General features: G+C 42.3%; 1 protein-coding gene across 1 annotated transcript in view; it reads right to left on the bottom strand.

Moving 5' to 3' along the window:
- LOC126184447 (dynein axonemal intermediate chain 3-like) overlaps window positions 1-22,741 on the bottom strand; it is a 100,939-nt gene that overhangs the window by 5,442 nt on the left and 72,756 nt on the right. Inside the window, exons 4-5 of the mRNA XM_049926838.1 lie at window positions 19,245-19,403; window positions 11,219-11,370 (exon numbers count right to left, since the gene is read on the bottom strand). Coding sequence (XP_049782795.1) covers window positions 11,219-11,370; window positions 19,245-19,403 — 311 coding nt within the window. The remainder of the gene's footprint in view (window positions 1-11,218; window positions 11,371-19,244; window positions 19,404-22,741) is intronic.

Raw genomic sequence — 22,741 nt, 5'->3', positions numbered from 1 at the left:
GTGAATGCCTGACAAAAGTAGGTTGGCAACAATGAAAAACCATGGACAATGGTCAGTGACTGTTGTTGTGAACTATGATTGTGAACTGTGCTTACGTTATAAACATTCTAATATAAATAATAAGACATTAGACTTGCATTCAAGAGGGTGGGGATTCAGTTCCCATCCGGCCAATCAAATTTAATTTTTCCGCCGATTCCCTAATACGCTTAAGGCAAATACCAGGAAGACTCCTTTGACAAAACGATACCGCCGATTTTCTTCCCCAACTTGAGCTTGTGCTCCATCTCTAATGACATCGCCGTCAACAGAATGCTAAACTCTAATCTTCCACTCCTTTTCGTTAAGTAACATGTAAATTAGCTTCCTTGTAGAAGCAGAGAAAATCATGATAGAAATAAGAGACGTTATTAAAACAAGAAAAGACTTACGAGAAACGTTTCAACAGAAATACATAACAAAAACCATACTGAGATAAAAAAATGAAATTTGCTGCACCTGAAAAAGAAATTTAAAAAATATTCCATGTCAATGAGTTCCTCATACAGTATTCTGTAAACAAGTATGTTTTTCTATGTTCTTCATTTATTACTTTATTACAATTTTTTAATAGAATGAACAATTACAGTTACAAGAAGTTATGTATAACCAACGCTTCCTGTTATAAATGAATACCATTGTAATATACATTCTCCAAAAAATAGTTTCACGAAGTTTGCATCACCATGCGGTCAAGCATCGGCAGTCGTGACGTGGCATTTGCAAGCGATTCAACTATTCGTGGAATCCTTTCACGATAAAGTGATTTGACAATGAAAAGTTCCCATAACGTTACAGTCGTGTTTGGTGCACAAAACCTGTCATTGTGTCCTTCAACGTACGGGATCAATCCTGCAAAGAACAACGAGTCCGCAGGAGTTTATCGGTGGCAGAATTTGAAGCATTGCTACCCACACCAAGTAATAGCCACGGTATGGTAATCTCATTGTCACTGATACCACAGTCACTGTTGGTCCATTAAGAGAATAGCTAGCCAGCCCGTTGGAAATGGCTACGAACAGTATTCGCATGGGACGACGAACACATTGCTCTGCTTTTTCCAAGGTTAACTACCCAATGAACCTAGGGTGTTTCAAGATGCTAAGGAGAATATTGCTACCTCGTGGGGTGACAGAATCATGAAGAAAAACGATGGGGTGAGGAGTGGAGATGTTTTATAGGAGCTTTGACTATTGTCTGCAAACCTCTGCAAATCACCTCTTATCAATAACACCAGAAACTTGAACGTGACTTCCTGGGCAATGCAAGAGAGGGAAACAAAACCATTAAAACCCTGCACTTACAAGGTAGGATTTATTGGTCTTTATCCTTAGAATGAGTTATTTTGCCTGAATCGTCTGATGCTGCTGGTTCCGCTGGTCCCATTCATGGAATCTTCTACCTGGGTAGCCAAACGCGATGTCTGCAGGCAACCTCGTTTCATTGGTCTCAGAATACATGGGAACGCTGAAGACTGCCGTGTCTTACACATGACTAGTGCGGGTTGCTGACAGACGCTACACTGTTGCAAACTAGTACGCTTATGGCCCGCTTGAAATCACGCTGGAGGTTTCCTGCGTTTGGTATATTGTAGTTAAATTGTTAACATAAATCGACATAAAATATATTAGAAGTCACAGCTTTATAATTTTTGGTTTGTTATTCTTTAATTAATAATTTACCTACTTTAGTGAGGACGCTGCAGACAACACCTAAAATGTTGTGCTTTTACAACTAAGTATCTTTTTAAAATAAACCAAGTATCGAGGGCTATTTTTGGAGCTTATCAATATTTCACATATAATTTTTTACTTTTTAATTTGTTGGACCAAATTCTTGCCAGATTAAGTAGCATGAGTGTTAACGCTAAAATTTCATTACTCAACAAATTAAAAATTATAAAGCAAAAAATTTACTGAATTGGTAAAAATTTGGAACTTTATGAAGTCTAAATTCCAGGCACAGTTTTTTTTTTTTTTATAATTATCTCATGGCATCTTGTGTGTGTAACTCACGCCTTTTAAAAAACATTTCGGTATTGAAATTAAATAAGAGTTATGGGTTTTTCACAGCTTCGATGAAAGAAAAAGATGTCACACACTAAACAAGATCACAATGATAATATTATGAAGAGGATAGATCGCTACTCACCACATACAGGGTAGAGAAAAGTTGTGTCACGAAATTTTACCCGTGGATAGCTGATGCCAGTAGGAACCAAAATTACTAATGTTGTGTAGGTTGACAACGCACATTTTTTAAACTACAGAAGCTTGGCACCACGCGTGGACGCAGGATTGCCCTGTTGCCGGATGCTGTGGACAAGGCATGATCGCGAATGCTTTGCCTGCCAGAGATCGCAATGTATCCAAAGCGGCCCGCACTTTCGGTAGTAGCACGCCAGCCTTCCACTCTCGGTGCCTGGGGGCGAAACCGCTGGGGTCCCGACACATCCATTGTACTCGTAGTTTCATGATAAGACTTACCGGGAACAAACCCGTCAACAGCTGTTGGTTCGCATACAGAAAGTCTTTCAGAAACTGTGTCGGCCTTGAAAAGGGCTTTTTATGTAGCTAGGACATTGTTTATTAATTAAAGCAGGTGCTACAACTGGCGACCCTCTGATGTGACACAAGCTTGGTAACGTCAAACGGTGTTTTTCCAAACTCTTTCAAAGATTCCTGGTATTCCCCTGATGTGATTGGCGGCAAGCTGAACGCGCTTAATTAATTCCTCTTCGTTTCTAGGTGGTCCGCGTCTGGGTGGGTGAACTAGAACCTTGAAGAATCCCCACAGGAAAATGTCTGGTGGCATGAGGTCTGGTGATCACGGGGGCCATGTCCTACGAGCACCTCTGCCGATTACCTGGCCGTCGAAGAGTTCATTTAAATACCCACGCACAGCAAGACTGTTATGTGTGAGCACTCCATCATGCTGCAACCACATGCGTAGCCGTATGTCCAGGGGAACATTTTCCAGCAGGCCAGGTAGAGTTTCTTGCAAAAAATGAAGGTAATTTGCCCCGGTAAGTCGAGGAGGTAGATGGACCAGCCCCATCAGATGGTCACCCACAATGCCTGCCTAAATGTTGAGCGAAAATCGTTCCTGGAGTCCGTGGACGTACGTGACGTGAGGATTTCCCCTTGCCCAGTAATGAACGTTTCGAGTGTTGTAAGGCCATCCCGATGGAAGGTGCATTAGTCGGTAAACAATACAATAGAAGGGAAGTCAGGATCTCGTGCAACACGTCAGAGAAACCACCGGCAAAACTGTAGCCTGTGTTCATAGTCCGCCACAGGATTTAGGTCTTGGACAAAGTGTAAACTAAATAGATGCTGGCCATCATCCCTCAAAACCTCCCAGAATAACTGATGAGTGACCCCCATGTCGTGTCCAACAGCTTGAGTACTTGATGAGGGGGGTTCCTCGAAGCTCTCGAGAACAGTCTCTTGAGATGCAGCATCCCGTCATTTTCGAGGTCTTCCAGCATCACCATGATATCCCGCTAACGAGTCTGTTTCGCCAAGTCGCCAGTGAATTGCTGTAAACGTTTGCGGGTGTGGTTGGCGTCTTGCTGGGTACCATTCCCCACACAACTGTCGACCTTCATGCGCATTACCGTCGGTTAGTCCATAAACAAAAACCGTGTCTCGTTGTTCTTCAAATGAATACTGTGCTGCCATGCTTACTGTATGCCTAAATCACAGGAGAGGTGTGTGTGTGCTCCGAAGCGAGGCTTACGTGTGAATGCCTCTGACGTGAAGTGGAGACAAACAGCAAGATCTATTCGACATGTGTGCATATCACGTTGGGGCAGTGACGGGGCGATGGACGTCTGTGTGTTTGAACTGACAACCATAACGCTGCCCGTCAACTGATGAACGGCAACAGGGCAATCCCACGGCTAATCGGAGCACATGGTGTCAAGTTTCTGTAATTTAAAAATGCTGAGTTGTCGACCTACACAACACTGGTAATTTTGGCTCCTAGACAAGTAAGCTTTCAGCCAAAAAGCCTTCTTCTGAATTAGACCACACACACACACACACACACACACACACACACACACACACACAGAGAGAGAGAGAGAGAGAGAGAGAGAGAGAGAGAGAGATCACCCAAAACAAAACGACCACTGATCTACTATCGATATAAACCCATCCAGGCTATAGCAGTGTCGCCTGGCGGGTGCATGTAGTATCAGTGAGCGTGCTGTCCGTCTGTAAAATGGGCAAGGCATGCGATATTTCTGAGTTTGACTCATGGCGGATCGTGATGACTTGGAGGCTTGGCATGAGCATTTTGGAAACTGAATGACTTGTTGGGTGTTCAAGAAATGCTATGGTGAGAGTCTTCAACATGTGGCGAAACCAAGGTGAAACTACGTCCTAACTGTGGCCGAGCGGTTCTAGGCGCTACAGCCGCAGGTTCGAATCCAGCCTGGGGCATGGATGTATGTGATGTTCTTAGGTTAGTTAGGTTTAAGTAGTTCTAAGTCTAGGGGACAGATGACCTCAGATGTTAAGTCCCATAGTGCTTAGAGCCATTTGAACAACGTACAGACATTGTGGGGTTGGGCAGCCACCCCTCTTTACATATGGCGGACGTCGTAGGCTGGGTAAAACAGGACAGGTGGTGAATTGTGGCGAAACTAGCATCAGACTATAATTCTAGGTGAAGTACAAGTGTGTCTGAACACACAGTGCACTGAACACTTCTAACGACAAGCCTCCATAGCCAACAATTCACGCATGTGCGAGTGTTGACACCACAACATCGGCAATTATGACTGGAACGGGCATTTAATCATAGGCACTGGACATTGGCACATTGGCAGAGCATCGCATGGGCTGATGAATCCTGTTACTTCCTTCATCACGTCTATGGAAGAACGCGAGTCTGTCGTCTTACAGGGGAACAGCTCCTTGACACATGTACTGTGCAATGTGCAATGGAGACAAGATGGCTGCAGCTCCATTATGCTCTGGTGAACATTCGTGTGGGCGTCCATGGGTCTAGTGGAGCTCGTGCAGAATACTTACATCCCTTCATGACGATCAAGTTTTCCGATGACAGTGGCATTTTTTAGCAAGATCATGCGCCATGTCGTAAGACCAGGAGTGTGATGGAGTGTTTCGAAGAACACATTGGTGAGTTCAGATTGATGTGCTGACAGCACAACTCGCCAGATCTGAACCTGATCGAACTCATCTGGGATCTGATTGAACGTGGAATCGCCGGCCGAAGTGGCCGTGCGGTTAAAGGCGCTGCAGTCTGGAACCGCAAGACCGCTACGGTCGCAGGTTCGAATCCTGCCTCGGGCATGGATATTTGTGATGTCCTTAGGTTAGTTAGGTTTAACTAGTTCTAAGTTCTAGGGGACTAATGACCTCAGCAGTTGAGTCCCATAGTGCTCAGAGCCATTTGAACCATTTGAACGTGGAATCAGAGCTCATCGCCCCCTTCCTGTAATGTGCCAGAGTTAGGTAACTTGTTTGTGCAGATGCGGTGCCATCTTCCTACAGCGACCTACTAAGGCTTCATTGCTTCCACACCATGATGCGTCGCCACTGTTCTCCATATCAAAAGTGGACATATCCGCTATTAGATAGGTGGTCATAATGTTCTGGCTTGTCAGTATATGTTGTGCTTGTCTGCAACTCACAATTTTCAGTATACTATGAGTAGCAATCTATCCTTTTCATAACACTGTTATTATTCTACCCTGGATTTTCCTGTGTTAAACAAGATCCTAATTATGAGGCATGTTTTTTAAGTAAGGTCTGTTTGATCATAAGTACACAACAAAAGGTTCTTTCAAAAAAGTAAATTTATTTTCAGAAAGTATATACTTCACTCTATTTTTCGACATAGTTGCAAAGTTTGTTGGAACACGTATCATACCTCTCAACCAATTTTAAAATACCCTCTTCATTAAAACTTGCTGCCTACTCCGATAACCAAGAGTTCACTGCCGTTTTCACGTCGTAATCATCATTGTGATGGTTGCCACTGAGGTGTTGTTTGAGGTGGAGGAACAGATGGTAATCGCTTGGCGCAAGATGAGGACTGTAGGGTGGGTGGTATAAAACTTCCCAGCCAAAACAGTCCAATAAATCGCAGGTCTGACCTGCAGTGTGAGGTCTTGCATTGTCATGGAGAAGGACAATTCCCTTTGTCAGCATGCTGCATCTTTTGTTTTGAATCGCTCTGCGTAGCTTTCTCAGGGTTTGGCAGTATGCTTCTGCATTGATAGTGGTTCCTCGTTGAATGAAGTAAATCAACAAAACACCTTGTCTGTCCCAAAACACCGACGCCATTCCCTGCTCTGTTGCTTCGATTCAGTGGGATATGCGAAACCCATGTTTCGTCTCCAGCTATGATCTGACTCAAGAAGCCGTCACCTTCTTCGTGATAACGAGTCAATAACTTGATTGCACACTCAAATCTTTGGTTTTTGTGGTCCTCTGTTAGGAGTTTTGGGATCCAACAGGAGCACAGTTTCCTAAACTTTAGGCGTTCAGAACCAATGTTGTAAAGCACTGACCTCGACATGTCAGGAAACTCGTTTGAGAGACCTGTTATTGTGAAGCATCTATTCTCACGAATCCTTGCTTCAACTTAAGCCACCAAATCGTCTGTAATCAAAGAAGGGCGACCGGTGCGGTTCTCATCATGGATGTTGTCACGGCCATCTTTGAATTCTCGTACCCACTTACACACTTTGCTTTCACTCATTACAGAATCACCATACACTTCGCAAATCTGTCGATGAATTTCTGCAGCAGACAGGTCCCTTCCTGACAAAAACCGTATCACTGAGCGAACGTCACACGCGGCGAGCTAGTTGATAGTCTTAAACATTATGAAAGCACAGAGCAGAACCGTACAGGTTAGCTACAGAGCTGAAACTGAGCATAGTTGTTCCCGAAGCATGCTGGTACACGACGCAAGCGCTCGTTGCGGTATGCGAGAGAACTACTAGTGTCTACAACAAAACGGACCTTACTTAAAAAATACGCCTCGTAGATTATTAGAGTCAGAAAAAGAAGATCACTGTAGCCAGCTTTCAACTGCGAAGTGCAAACGGCTGCAGGCGAAGACAATTGTCGCATACACAGCTGCAAAAAGGGTGAAAGACTGCTGTAGAGACGTATATAAATTGACGCTACTTGATTCTTGATTCAAATGGTCCAAACACTATTGGACTTAACATCTGAGGTCATCAGTCCCCTAGACTTAGAACTACTTAAACCTAACCAACCAGAGGACAACAAACACATCCATGCCCGAGGCAGGATTCGAACCTGCGAGCGTAGCAGCAGCGCGGTTCCGGACTGAAGCGCCTAGAACCGCTCGACCACAGCCGGCCGGCTTGATTCTTGAGGCAGAAGCAACAGCAACACAACCAGTGCAGCTATCAGGGATCTTCTTTCGTCGACTCTACTATAGGCGCCACATGACACACAGATACACATCAGACTGACCAAAAGATGTTGATTGGTGGCTTACATCCTGAGTGAAAGCTGATCGTTCTTCGATCGTAGCAGTCAAATATGAAGTTTTTGAGGGATATTGCTTAGATGCTGGAACACTGGTCTCTAGAGCGCAGTTCCGCATACTTTGAGGGTAGACATATTTCGTCTGTAGGTCTGCCTTGGATGAAGAACTGTACAGCGCATGAACTTTGAATGTTTTCTTACTCTCTGGTATTCAATCAAATTACATTCTAAAAATATAACAGCCATCAGCACTTCTAAATGTGTCTATAATATAATTTAGTGCCAGAGTAGCAGATCTGTATGAGGTAAATTCGTTCACGGAATTCTTTTGTCGACCTGAGAAGAAATTACATTGAAAAATACATTGAATATGGGGGAATTCGTGTGCCTTTATTAGGGGCGTTTGAATAGCACGCAACCCAACCCAGGAATGTACGGCACTCTTCTCGGAAACTAGTGCTGCCGAGGCAAGAGTTTTTCTTTGATGGAGAGGAAATCATTAGTCTTCTGACTGGTTTTACGCAGTCCGCCACGAATTTCTGTCCTCTGCCAACAACCTCTTCATCTCAGACTAGCACTTGTACCCAACGCACTCAATTATTTATTGGATGTATTCCAATCTCTGTCTTCCCCCTCAGTTTATGCCTTCTACGGCTCCCTCGAATACCAAGGAAGTTATTCCCTAATGTCGTAACACATGTCCTATCAACCTGTCCATTCTATGTGCCACTGTTTTCCACGTTTTCCTCTCTCCGTTGATTCTACGGAAATTACCATTTCTTATCATATCAGTTCACCTAATTTTCAGAACCCTTCTATAGCACCACGTCTCAGACACTTCAGTTTTCATCTTTATCCAGTTTTGCCATACTCCATGATTCATTTCCATTCGCTGCTATGCTCGAAACGTACATTCTCAGAAATATGATTTTTACACAACTATCGACGAATTGTGAAGGGTATAACATGCTTCCAGCGTGTGTGCCACACAAATGACCGCACGAATAGAACAAAACTCCCTATACACAAAATATTTCTACTCTGCAATGTATTCTCAGAGCTACCGACAGTTACATCACTGAACATGCTTCATATAGATCTGATTTTTTGTGGCGCAAAGAATACCATAGTTCTATTTTAAAAACTTCTAATGATCGTTGTGTATTTTTGCTAGAATATATCACTCAAGTGCTTTTCGATAGGGTAAGCAGATAGGAGTTTTGGAACCAAACATATTTTTTATGAACCAATTTCTTGTTGAATCAAAATGAACATAGTTCTTCTAGATGTCAGAATTAGAAGGGAAGCTCTATACAATATTACTTTGTTTCCTGCTTGAAATTAAAATTTGTTCTTGTTATCAGTATGTTTAGAAATTTTCCGTTATCAACGACCCACATGCTTCATCCTGCAGTCATTACAACATAACATCAATAAGTGATGAAAAACATTACGAGAAGACAAATCGTGTAATTAAACTTATTTCACACAAGATGGGCCCAAAATGTGCCGTGGAAGGTTGCCATCTAAACGACAACATATAGATATGTACACATAAGGAGAGATATGTCAAAATTCGCTACATAATGTCGAACATACGAAGCCTAAGCATATTTATCCACTTCAGTCAGTGAAACGTAGTGGGAATGACGATTATTGCTATAGTGGAATGAAACAACCCAAATTACACTACAAACAGCAAATTAAAAATTGTGATAAGCAAACTGGATTATATGTCAACACGCATAACTGTGAAAAACATCATCATAGTGCATCTGATGCTGGTTGAAAATCGACGACTTTCTACGGGAGAGTGATATCGAAGGAATTAATGATTAGCAATTACAGATTTTACGGCCTTACTCGCACAGATTTTGCTAAACTGAATATTGTACCCTGTTCGTGCCACACAAACTGACCGACCAAGAAAAGGCAACACATATGGAAACTGCTGAAGATTTCATTGACAAGTGTAATCGAAGTCCATCTCTTATGCAATATACCACCTCATGATATTATTCTCGATGTTAACAGCTCCAGGTAGTGCTCAAACGATAGTGAATGGACACATTCGGAGTATGTACCATAATTCAACGTAGCACTTTTTTAGCAGGAACCATAATATAATCAAATGTATGGCCAGCATACCTTCGGTAGATAACTTGTTTCAAAAAATAGCAAACACAAAGAGAATATAGCTTTTTCCACAAACAACAAACTACAACAGAAATTAGTCCATAGGCCTACCTTAAACAATAAAAAAGGAAGTCTCACAATCAGGAATACAAAAAATCGCATATAAAACTTGTTCAAGTTACTACAGGACAGACTGGCAGGAACTTTCAAATAAAATACACTGAACACATCAACTATTACACACATGCCCAATTTACAAAATCAGCAATAGCAACGCACATAAAAAACATTGGACGTCCATTCAAAAAAAAAAACGTAGAAGATCATAAATTACTCCACCACTTCCCACTTCCAAAAATAATATTCAATGGATTTAATGGAGGAGCTGGAAACATTTGCATACCCCAAAAAGCAAAGAGAAAAAAATTCTCAGTGACAAACTAGACTAGACAGCGAAACAGTTAATTTCTTAAAAATGTTTCTCCTGCATATGATAACCGTAATAAATATGTACATTGCCGCATAAACTCTACTCAGCATCTACAACAAAACAGAAACATAATCGATAAACCATTAGTCAATTAGAGTGACATAAATATTATAATTGACAAATTTACGTATATAATGTGCTCCTCAGACAAAGTATCACCTCTGGCTGTATACAAACTCTTTGTAAAACCATACTGTCGTAATACCTCTGTAGCATGTTTTCATTACAAAAGCAATCAGATTAAGTGATGATTTGCGTGTGTGTAATATTCTGCGTAATTGAGGAGGCGCAATAATTGTATATAGAAAAACAAAAATCCTATCTCTAACATTAGCATATAGAAAACATTCCACGGTTCATGTGTCTGATTTTCTGATTGCAGTATAACCTCAAAAAGACAACTACAGTGCAAGAGGGCAGAATACCAGACATGCCAATTTCACAAAAAATAAGTAATTTTTGAGAATATTTCTCGTGGAAAAGATTGGTTGTTTAGTATATTTAGATAAACATAAACATTCTAGACCGCTAGAAACCTTAATTGTTGCGGTTACCGATATCGGTCAGTTTTCCATAAACATCGATTATGATAAAATTAAGATAGCACTACTTAAAAGGGTATTGCAACATATCTGGTGTCTTTGGTCAGATTTTTACTGGAGTAGCCTGGAGTTTTCTGCACGACAGCGGTCTCCTGCAGGTTCCGATTTGTGTGTACACCTTTTTGGTTAATCATCTGGATTTGCCGTTAGTTCCTCTTTCTCAAAGTATTCCCGAAAGGCAAATATTTTGCAGACTTATCGGGCATTCAGAGAAAGTTGACAGCAATGTAATGGTTCGACTGATTTGTTTTTAAGAAGTTTTCGATGGCAATTTACAACAGCTTTACAAATATTACCAAAAATGAGTTATGTTCAATGGAGGATACTTCGAAGGGATTTTGTATTTTTTTTCTTCTAGGAGACCATTTACTAAAGCAATTAGAAACATCTTGTATTTGGATTATCATAATAGTACGCAAAACATATAATTGTAAGTGTAACAAACTTACGATTGTTTAGCTTTTAGGAAGCGTGATGACCTGACTAAAATGTCAGGTTGCAGCTGGCCTATTTCGTCGACATCGTAAGAGTACTGTGACCACACGTTGACTGGAAGTCCTGGATGTGTCTGCACTTCTGAGGACTGAACTTCAGGAACAGCCTATGAAGAAATGTTAATCGTTAGCCGAGCATGTATTACACAGCTGGTCGTTAGCATTGCAACACTTGGAAGGACAGTGAATAATAAAATGTCTTCCTTATTGCGTATCTGTTACGGTGGTCGATATGGGGTAAATTAGTGTGAAATCTAGTATGCATAAATGCCACATTTATGAACAACAATTGCTCTCAACCAGCGGGGGTTCGAGTCGGACTGAACTTGGATGACAGATACGTGTCGGCTGGTGAAGACTGAAGCGATCGCTGTCTCAAAAATCTACGGATACCAGTCATTGAACGCTGGCATCTATTTAGGCTGGACCAGAGGTGGGAATCTTCCTACACGTCGGTCAGCAGGTCGGAAAATGGCATAATATATCGCCGAAATTGGTTGCTCAATAAAATAACAATTTGGAAATTTAGACGGCTGAAAGGTGTTTTGATTTGACATTCTCAAAGTACATGACATAACTGAACGATCACGAACGGCTGAACGAACATCTCTGTTCTCTTAGGTGCTAATCACCCGGTGAAGTTGATGCATGCGCTCCTGATTAAAACTGACTGCATATTTTCATGACGCGCCAGCGATCACAGGGAGAAGCTGTATTGCAGAACATTATACCGCACTCATGATAGGCAACGGTCCCGCAACTATCAAATTCTGAGACACGGTGTTACGCATTTCTCCCTTTTACACGAGGCATAGCACTATCTTCTCGCAAACCACCAACATTCAGCTGTGATTTTTGAATGAGAAACTAAATGTGGAATTTTTCCTTATACAAGGTGTTTCAAAATTCCTACTACATGCCTGTATGAGTAATACAGAGGACATAGTAGATGAAGTTTTGAAAAGGAACAAATCTCCGGAAATTTTACTTATGGATATACACTCCTGGAAATGGAAAAAAGAACACATTGACACCGGTGTGTCAGACCCACCATACTTGCTCCGGACACTGCGAGAGGGCTGTACAAGCAATGATCACACGCACGGCACAGCGGACACACCAGGAACCGCGGTGTTGGCCGTCGAATGGCGCTAGCTGCGCAGCATTTGTGCACCGCCGCCGTCAGTGTCAGCCAGTTTGCCGTGGCATACGGAACTCCATCGCAGTCTTTAACACTGGTAGCATGCCGCGACAGCGTGGACGTGAACCGTATGTGCAGTTGACGGACTTTGAGCGAGGGCGTATAGTGGGCATGCGGGAGGCCGGGTGGACGTACCGCTGAATTGCTCAACACGTGTGGCGTGAGGTCTCCTCAGTACATCGATGTTGTCGCCAGTGGTCGGCGGAAGGTGCACGTGCCCGTCGACCTGGGACCGGACCGCAGCGACGCACGGATGCACGCCAAGACCGTAGGATCCTACGCAGTGCCATAGGGGACCGCACCGCCACTTCCCAGCAAATTAGTGACACTGTTGCTCCTGGGGTATCGGCGAGGACCATTCGCAACCGTCTCCATGAAGCTGGGCTACGGTCCCGCACACCGTTAGGCCGTCTTCCGCTCACGCCCCAACATCGTGCAGCCCGCCTCCAGTGGTGTCGCGACAGGCGTGAATGGAGGGACGAATGGAGACGTGTCGTCTTCAGCAATGAGAGTCGCTTCTGCCTTGGTGCCAATGATGGTCGTATGCGTGTTTGGCGCCGTGCAGGTGAGCGCCACAATCAGGACTGCATACGACCGAGGCACACAGGGCCAACACCCGGCATCATGGTGTGGGGAGCGATCTCCTACACTGGCCGTACACCACTGGTGATCGTCGAGGGGACACTGAATAGTGCACGGTACATCCAAACCGTCATCGAACCCATCGTTCTACCATTCCTAGACCGGCAAGGGAACTTGCTGTTCCAACAGGACAATGCACGTCCGCATGTATCCCGTGCCGCCCAACGTGCTCTAGAAGGTGTAAGTCAACTACCCTGGCCAGCAAGATCTCCGGATCTGTCCCCCATTGAGCATGTTTGGGACTGGATGAAGCGTCGTCTCACGCGGTCTGCACGTCCAGCACGAACGCTGGTCCAACTGAGGCGCCAGGTGGAAATGGCATGGCAAGCCGTTCCACAGGACTACATCCAGCATCTCTACGATCGTCTCCATGGGAGAATAGCAGCCTGCATTGCTGCGAAAGGTGGATATACACTGTACTAGTGCCGACATTGTGCATGCTCTGTTGCCTGTGTCTATGTGCCTGTGGTTCTGTCAGTGTGATCATGTGATGTATCTGACCCCAGGAATGTGTCAATAAAGTTTCCCCTTCCTGGGACAATGAATTCACGGTGTTCTTATTTCAATTTCCAGGAGTGTAAAACAAGTTTGAAGATCGAATCACTTTCAAATCTCTCATTTCATAGCATGCGCACAGGCTGAGTTCATGTTTTTTGTTAATCGTATTGCGTTCATTTCTTTTCGTTTTCGGTTATGCCAGTAAAGTATAATTGAGTTTGTTAATATTTCTCTATAGCCACTAGATTTTTGTTTTTATGTTGTATCTTACTTCTTTTGTGAAGTTAGTGTCGTTAACGTATCGCAAGCTGTTTGTAAACACTTGCCTGAGGTAGTCCTGCATAGCACAAATAAACGGCAGTATTGCTGAAACTGATAGTAATGGTTAACATATAAGTAAATGTGAAACACTGCACACATCTGTTACCAACACTTAGTGTACCTCCTCTTTTTTTATGGTTGACATATATCTTCCTGCCATAATGAATTTTCTTAAGTGGCTAGATTATTATCATAATTATTTAGCGGTTTTTCTTACAATCATCAACATCAGAGCCTTTGTTTACAGATAAACACACTGACAGATGAATACAGTTCGCCTTTTGGCTTACAAGATATCTTCACTCCTAGAATAATCCATTTTTCTTGTGATACAGTGTATTATGAGATTCGTTGCAGGTAACAGGTGTTCCAAATAATGCGCCAATGTTATGCATTTTTCAGTCAAGTCATGGCGGCTGTAAACATCTCCGTAGTTCACTTCTTTGTGGAGTGCATTCTGAACTTAGATTTGGCTAATTAATTACCGTCTTATATTCACATCAGCCACACATAATTAAGTGGATGTCATGGGCTGAGAGACCAATGTATATTGGATTTGTGAAATGAAAACATTATCAGTACCTATAGCTAACCCCGCTGGAAAGCTTACTGTGGGGCCTATATTGAATGACAGTATTATTAATTTGCAGCAATAAGATTTTACTGGAAGAGCTAAGAATGTCTATGTTAAAATTAACATTGATTTAAGGCTAAGTTAAAACGTGTTATACTCAGTATATAGACACAGAATTAACAACGATTTAAGGTTAAGTTAAAACTTATTGCAAGTACTCAGGATACAGACACAAAATAAAGAGTTTATTACGAAATCGTGCTTTTGTGCACATACTTGTAGTTGCTACTCTTTGCAAAATTTACTAACGAGAACGATCTCAGACGTACGGCAAATTCTAATAAATGTGGTAAGTCTTCCTTCTCCCATATCTACTCTACAGAAGTAAGATCCTAATCTAAGTTCGGTAATATTTTTCAGATCTATGCCAGTGGTTATATGATGATACCAACTGTGTTTAGTGAATCGAAATCGTTAACATTTATAATTAGTTAGTTTAGGCAGCGTGTTAGAAGTTACAAGAGCAAGGAAATAGTAAGGAACTACGAGAACTGAAGATCTGGACGTAACTAAGTGAAAAGACATCCCAGTGATGTGAATTCAGTACTAATGAGACTGTGAAATGCGTAAAGATACAGAATTAATCGTTTGAACCTGGTAATAGTCTTTGGAGTCAAAGCTTTTTTGCATAAGACAGGCATAAAAAGTATACGCCTTTATCCACAACACGCTTTCCTAATCTGACGCCCTTGTAAACAGCCGGATAAGGCCACTCGTATAGTTCGCAGATGTTTACTTGCGAAACGAACGGTGTAATAGTTTTTAATTTCCGTTCACGGTCTGAATCGCCCTTGGCACGAAGAACCGTATAACATCTGGAAGGATCTGACGTGGAAACTGTCGGGCTAGAGGTCTCAAGTTCCACTGAAATAGGTCCCCACATCCGCAGTGGTTACTGACCGTGGCCGGTTTCTATACCACATATTATCCTAGTCTACGACAACAATCACAATGCGTACTCTTACAACATTACTACCAGCAATTTTTTCTTGTTACCCTGTTATTAGGTTAACTTAAAAAGCACAGTATATAGTAAACTGTTACTGTGCTCTAATTTTTCCTTTAATCAACAGCATACTTGTGTATCACAGCTGCTCCTCCGATCAAACTGATATTCACTTCTCAATAAATAAAGGCAGAAATACTTTACTCGTTCTTCTCAGACACCGCATGAGCTATTTGCGACGGTGTATTGGGTTAACATTTGATCTCTGTTTTGCACATAATTTAAAATTAATGAAAAATCTCTCTAGTTGCTATTGATTATGTTATGAATTTCACTACCGGTTTCGCTCTTTATATTAGGCCATTTTCAGGTGGTTCTGAAAATTGTCAAAACAAATAATATATAAACATTGTGTATAATAGAAGATGAAAAAGCAAGGCTTACATATCTATACACATAAAAAAGTAAATGTTGGTTTGTTCAAAATCGTACGAGTATATCTCCGAAAGGTCTTCCCCGTTTGCTTTCGAATTTTGACACAACGTTTCGTTCGAATACACGTGTGTTTTATATACCTAATAGAGCGCCACATATAATATATAAATAAATGTCTAATAATCATTAGTGGCGGACTAGTAGTGGTGTTCTACACCAGATTTAAAAGATATGAACAAATTATAAGCGGATTTACAAGTGGTGTAATGTTACAAAAACAAGAGCATTAGACATCCTTGAACACCGGATGAAAATTTACAAAATCTCATCTGTCCGTGTCTTAAGGAATCAAAAAAACACCATGGGCAAATGAAGTAGTTGTCCAGTAAGCAGTAACAACCTTTCTATGTATGAAGGCGAACAAGTTGCAATTGCTGCAGACACTGTCTTTCGGCGACCCTAACAAAACATCTCAATTTAGCGTTCACATTCACCAAGCAACACAAGAGGGCAACTTTTCCAAGAGTCTTAAATTTTTAAGATTATACATATTTAATTCTCCTGGTATAACCGATAAAGATGTGTTAGAAGGTGAGATAATGGGAATCTTTTAGCACTAGACGAAAGCGATAATGATGTCCACATACTATGACGGTCTTTAGAGCGCTCGACAGACGAACAATAATCGGATTCTTAAGGAGAAGGTATTTTGTATAACTTCTGCAAGCAAAGTTTCATTTTCCAGTACTGATTGTTCCCTTAACTTGCGGAACATGAGAATTTCAAATAGCTTCATCTAAACCCCGATCATATCATTCCGGCATAGATATTCAGCTTTATGCAAGTAGCACACTACCTGGAGAACATATTATAAGACGAGGATAAAGATATTTTGTTCATTGGCGACAGCTGCCAGATTACTTGGTGATATTTGTGGCACCTAGAAGAAAGTGAAGTCCAAATTTCTCGGCTCTATTTGAGATAGGAGACAAGATATTATTGAAGCTGGAATTCAGTTACAGCAACAATGAAGTACTCGTGTGATCAATTTGAACATTCTTCTCTGCAACAGTTCACAGCATTTGTGTTATCTATTAAATTTGCTTCATAGAAAAACTGCCGTTATCAATAATATTGAATTTTATCATGATGAAAGTCCCCTGAATTAAAGAAAGTGAACACATTCTCTGAATAGTGACTGTAGTAACCTGAGACTTGAGCTAACTCTCAAACTTCCCTTCAAAAAATATTTTAATGTCGTATTAGAAACAACATGGTATCACAGGGAAACGCACACGCAGACACACACACACACACACACACACACACACACACACACACACACACATAAACACTAAATATTTAACGCGTTATACTGTAATACACTTTACTTGTTCCAGACGCGTTTCTCCTTTTACATTAAGGAATCGATTTTATATGCGGTGCTTATAGATAAGAAAACAGTTCACATCACAATTTCAACATAAATAAATTACTACGTACAGTTATTCGTTTTTAAGGAAAAATCTGTGTTTTCTGTCATCATGTCATAGTTTATAGGTCGCACTGACACTTCACTTACAAAACATTGATACATTTTCACGTCACGGTCTTTCCGTTTCGTAGTTTTCGTATTTCGAAGGCTTCCTAGTGTGGAACACCACTACTAGTCTGCCACTAATGCAAAACTTACGAGAACTGCGAGTAATTTCTGCCGTAACTGTGTGTTCACGTGATGTCTCTTGTATTACTTGTTTACTTAAGTGTTGCCATCTACTATTCTCTTCTGTTCGCTGTCCCTGTTTCTATACGTGTGTGTGCGTGTTTTTATGTGCATGAGTGTGTGTGTTTCTTTGATTCTATGTGTGTATGGAAATGTTTCTTTTAAATTTAGTATTATTTTAAGATATTTGGAAGGATGGAATTGCAGCTATCTTAACATAATATGAAAATACTAGTCTCTTTACCGCACCTTCCCCCATGTATGCATTCGACACATACAGTGAACACACCGGCTCCTACCCCTCTCTGAGTCCTATTCCTCCCTCTGTTTGTCCACTTCATCCCCCCCCCATTCTTTCTGTCTCTTCATCTCCTTCTCCCACTCTGTTTGACCATTTCCTCCACCCCCATTCTTTCTCACCATATCTTCATCACCCTTCCTCTTTCTCCATCTCCACCAGCCACTCTTCCCTTTCCACTTGCCTCTTGCATCTCCCCCTCCTCCCCTATCTCTGTCCATTTCCTCTTCCCCCTCGTTCTGTCCATCCCCTCTTCCATCTATCTCAACCTGTTCCCAACAATGCTCATCGGCATGTGTAGCCCGTGCAGTTCACTTCAATAAAGCAGGTCAATACTACTTGAGAACATGCCTGTCATGCAGGGCAGGCTATACATCATGGGCTTAAAAATAATTTATTTGTCCGTGATGTACAGGCTGCCATGCAAAGCAAGTCGATAAATCAGGCTGATACATCTCCAACACAACATTCCTGTGTTCAGGGCAGGCAGCATGTCGGTCTATAGCCAGGGGCTGTGACAAAAATACGTTTTCGCATGCATCTCCGCTCCTATTACAGCTAGGGGGTTATACACCCCAGAATGCTGATACTTGTGAGACCTGCTGCTTCTGTACCAAATTTTGTTGAAATCCCTCCAGTGGTTTGGGAGGTGATCCTGGACATACACAAATACACACTTACACTCTGATAGATAAAAAGATGCTTTCATGCACACACACAAACAAATAAACACACACACACACACACACACACACACACACACACACACAGGTAGAGAAAGAGAAAGTGAGTACCACAAGCATGAATAAGTAAGGTAAGACATCAAGTAAACACAAAATTATGACAGAAGTGAATCACAGTGCTCGAAAAATAAATCTACAGTTAGTGCCAGACTAATAGTGGTGTTCCACAGCAGTTGAAAACTACGAAACTAAAAGACCGTGACGTGAAAATATGTCAATGTTCTGCAAGGGAAGGAATAGTGAGATATCTAATCAGATGAGAGGAAATGCAGATTTTGGCTTGAAATGAATAACTTTATAAAGTAATTTATTTATGCAAAAATTATGATGCAAGCTGTTTCCTTATCTACAAATATTACATACAAAAATAAACTACATTATTCTACATTAAAAAATAAATAAAAAGCACAATGCGAGTGCAACAAATAAAGTAGACTGCAGCAAGAAAACGCATTTCAATTTATGAAACGAATATTTATATACTTGTTGCAGATGATACCCATACGAACGAACTTGTCATAAACACCAACATTCTCCTACCTGGACGCCAGTGTCGTATCTCCTCCTGTGTATCGTTACTTTATCAATCTCCTCTATGCCCACTGCAGTGTAGGTTCCGTCTTCTTCACAGGGGTCCCGTTCTGAAAGCTGATCTTCACTTCTGGACAAAATTCCCGTGATTGTCGTTTTAGTTTCATGCTGAAACATAAAGTAAACGTTGAATTGATTCCGGGTAAGGATTTACTTTGCACTGAAAATATATCGCTATTATCTAGACAAGAAAGTTTCCGTTCTCTCACTCGATTGAGAATCTATTCACTAACAACACGTTACAATTTGAGAACAACGGTATTGGTCAAAATCATAACATTAGGATTTGGCAAAACCCTCAGTGCCACCCATCCACATATATTGAGAATTTTAAAATATACCTTAAAGAGGAAACTTGCAATGTAACCCAAAACGCCTGCAGATAGGCAACAACCTGACACGTCTCTGAGGCCAGTTGCCTTCCTGCAGGCCCCTAGGAGTATCTCCCAGGTTTTTTCTGTAAAGACACATTTTGCTGAACTGGGGGAGGGAGTCTCAGAGGGACCCTTTGCCTTTGTGTTCATGTATGTATCAATGTGGCACCCTCAATGTTTACGCCACAGGAGGGCATGAAACAGGAGCACTGAAAAGGCTTAAGGACCCTTTGCTGCTTCGGATCATGTTCAAATTTTGTCGCATGGTTTTCGACGGTCGCTTGTCGTTCCACCCTATATACCAGAGTAAAAATTTGCGGTCGCACTGCTTTCCAAAGGGGTGATATTACGTTCAGTGTGGCTGCAGCCCCGTGATATCTGTCGAAAAGGACTGAATAGAACAGGAGGTGCCAACGGTGACTGAGGTTGTCAAGATTGTGTCTTCCTGTTTCTCATCACACCACTAACTGTCGTTTTCGACCGCAGAATGTGTGGGAATCAACGTCCCAAGGGAAGGGGTGGTTTCATTGATGCTCTTTATGCCACCCCCTGGAGCATTTTCGAGAGGATTTTAAGCGGCGGTGAGTCTGAAATGCTTTCTTCGGCCACCCATAAGAAACGCTGGACGTAGCGGTTCTGACCTCCATCGCAGAGGTGTGAAAAGAAGGAGTGAAATGTGGGTCAGAGAGACTGTGACGATCTTTTCATCGTGTGTCACGTCCACGGTGGCGTTGGGCAGAATAATGGAGAAATTTGGTGCCAATGTGTCATTATTAAACCACCGAACACGTGGCATGAACGTCTGAGCTCTGATCTTTTTTCGCATGTGTCGATACATTGCTGTTTGAAGAGTCGCCAAGGCTGATGGTGACGTCGCAAGGGGCCACGCATTTGCACCATTACAGAGAAAGGTTGTAGGCACCATTGAGCCAAATATCAGACTTGCCTGTCAGAATGGAAGACAATTATGGTATTTCAAAAAATTAGCCTATAATTCTGTTGCACAGTGTATTTTACTATTCAAAAAGAGCTGGCCGGAGTGGCCGAGCGGTTCTAGGCGCAACAGTCTGGAACAACGCGACCGCTACAGTCGCAGTTTCGAATCCTGCCTCGGGCATGGATGTGTGTGATGTCCTTAGGTTAGTTAGGTTTAAATAGTTCTAAGTTCTAGGGGACTGATGACCTCAGACGTTAAGTGGTTCAAATGGCTCTGAGCACTATGGGACTCAACTGCTGAGGTCATTAGTCCCCTAGAACTTAGAACTAGTTAAACCTAACTAACCTAAGGACATCACAAACATCCATGCCCGAGGCAGGATTCGAACCTGCGACCGTAGCGGTCCTGCGGTTCCAGACTGCAGCGCCTTTAACCGCGCGGCCACTTCGGCCGGCCCAGACGTTAAGTCCCATAGTGCTCAGAGCCATATTCAAATAGAAGAAAGCAGTTCCTAACTCTGAACGTAGTAGCGGAGAAAATTTGAATAAATGCATTCCAGGTGGAGACTTTGGTTGTTCATTGCAGAAAAAAAGCATGAATTTCAATGGCTTCGTTGAAGGTACCAACCAGCTCTTACGTGGAAAAATTTAGGGATGTGATGTCAGAATTAACACACAGTGCTAGAGTTTAACGTCATGTCTTTCGGACATGTGCAACAGAACAGACACCGTTTTGATCCTGCAGCTATATTTGATTATGGTCGATAGGAAATAAAGAGATTTGCTGCTACTAGGCATTGAAATAATTTAATGATGGGGTTGAAAATTTGTGTCGAACCAGATGGCGAAGATACTCAATGCGACTGTTCGCGAGAAGCGTAAAAATTTATGTGTTTTCAGGAGGGTGACTGGGTGGTAATGCTCAATCTGAGTGCCTCCAGCTGGTTTGGTCACAGGAATAATGAGGCTTTCCTTGAAAGCAGATGGTACGGGACCACTAATGATAGCAACTCTTGGTACACCTCCTTCCACTATGGGGTCATGTGATCCTCAAAAGTCCAATATAATTCCAACGGAAAACCAACTGGAATCAGTGATTTATTAACTGCCCCCTTGGCAAGATCATCCACAACATCATCAGTCATGATCTCTTCCAAAAGGGATGCCGACACTGTATTATCAATTGTGCCAGTAAGGGTCTAGGAGACTGCTACTTAGGCTGCATCATTGTGGCATGATACTGGTCAACAGGCACATGTGATATGTCTACCTACATCGTCACCTGCAACTATTCAGGAGATCCAGTGCGTGGACCAACGTTTGTCGTCTTTGCCGTCGTTTGCATAGTGAGAGGTTTTATGCCGATCCTCTCCTGGCATCTCTTTTGGACCATGACACCCTCAAGACTATGGCGAGGAAGGGTGAGAATCTTCGCTTTGGCGTGACGGATTTGCATCCGTTGACCTGGGTATCGTGGGAACACTGTAAGTTCCCAGAGAAGTGCATGATAGAAATCCGTTGTTTGTCGGTGCCAGAGATATCTTTCGCTATTGAAACCAACTAAAAAGCTAGTTTGATGCTCAAGTCATCATCAAATCATTGTTGTATACCTCACCAATGGACGTTTACAGGAGGCCCACACACTTCCTATTAGTTGCCTACATTCCTGATTCCATAGGTGTGTCACATTCAGTTTCCTTGACCCGCCACTTCTCCACACTGCCTCCGGAGGTGTACGAGCAGGAAGTATACATTGTGGTCCGAGAAAGGCGTAGCAAGAGCTCCAATTCCAGAATCACCGTCGCAAGGTCAGAGGATACGCAGATGCAATCAAGTTTGATGGCGAAATCGCTGGTCACACAAGTTAAGCCACAGCTATCACCTCCCAAATATTAGCAAGACGCAGGTGTAATACTAGACACGCAGTTCGGGGCAAGGAGTGCTGTTTGGTTGTGGTATTTCTCAGACAGCACACTACCAATGTCTCCGTCAATCCGTCAATAAGCCCAAGAAGAGAGGCGTAATTTCTTCCTTATAAAACCGCGATCGCTCCCAGAAGGCGTATGAACATTAAGAAGTCGAGTCTCCTGCATATCGAACGCCAGTCCACGTGCCAAAGGTAAGTACATCACATTG

Source organism: Schistocerca cancellata, chromosome 4 (assembly GCF_023864275.1).
Source record: "Schistocerca cancellata isolate TAMUIC-IGC-003103 chromosome 4, iqSchCanc2.1, whole genome shotgun sequence".
NCBI classification, from domain to species: domain Eukaryota; kingdom Metazoa; phylum Arthropoda; class Insecta; order Orthoptera; family Acrididae; genus Schistocerca; species Schistocerca cancellata.
This window is presented reverse-complemented; position numbering and strand designations above follow the sequence as displayed.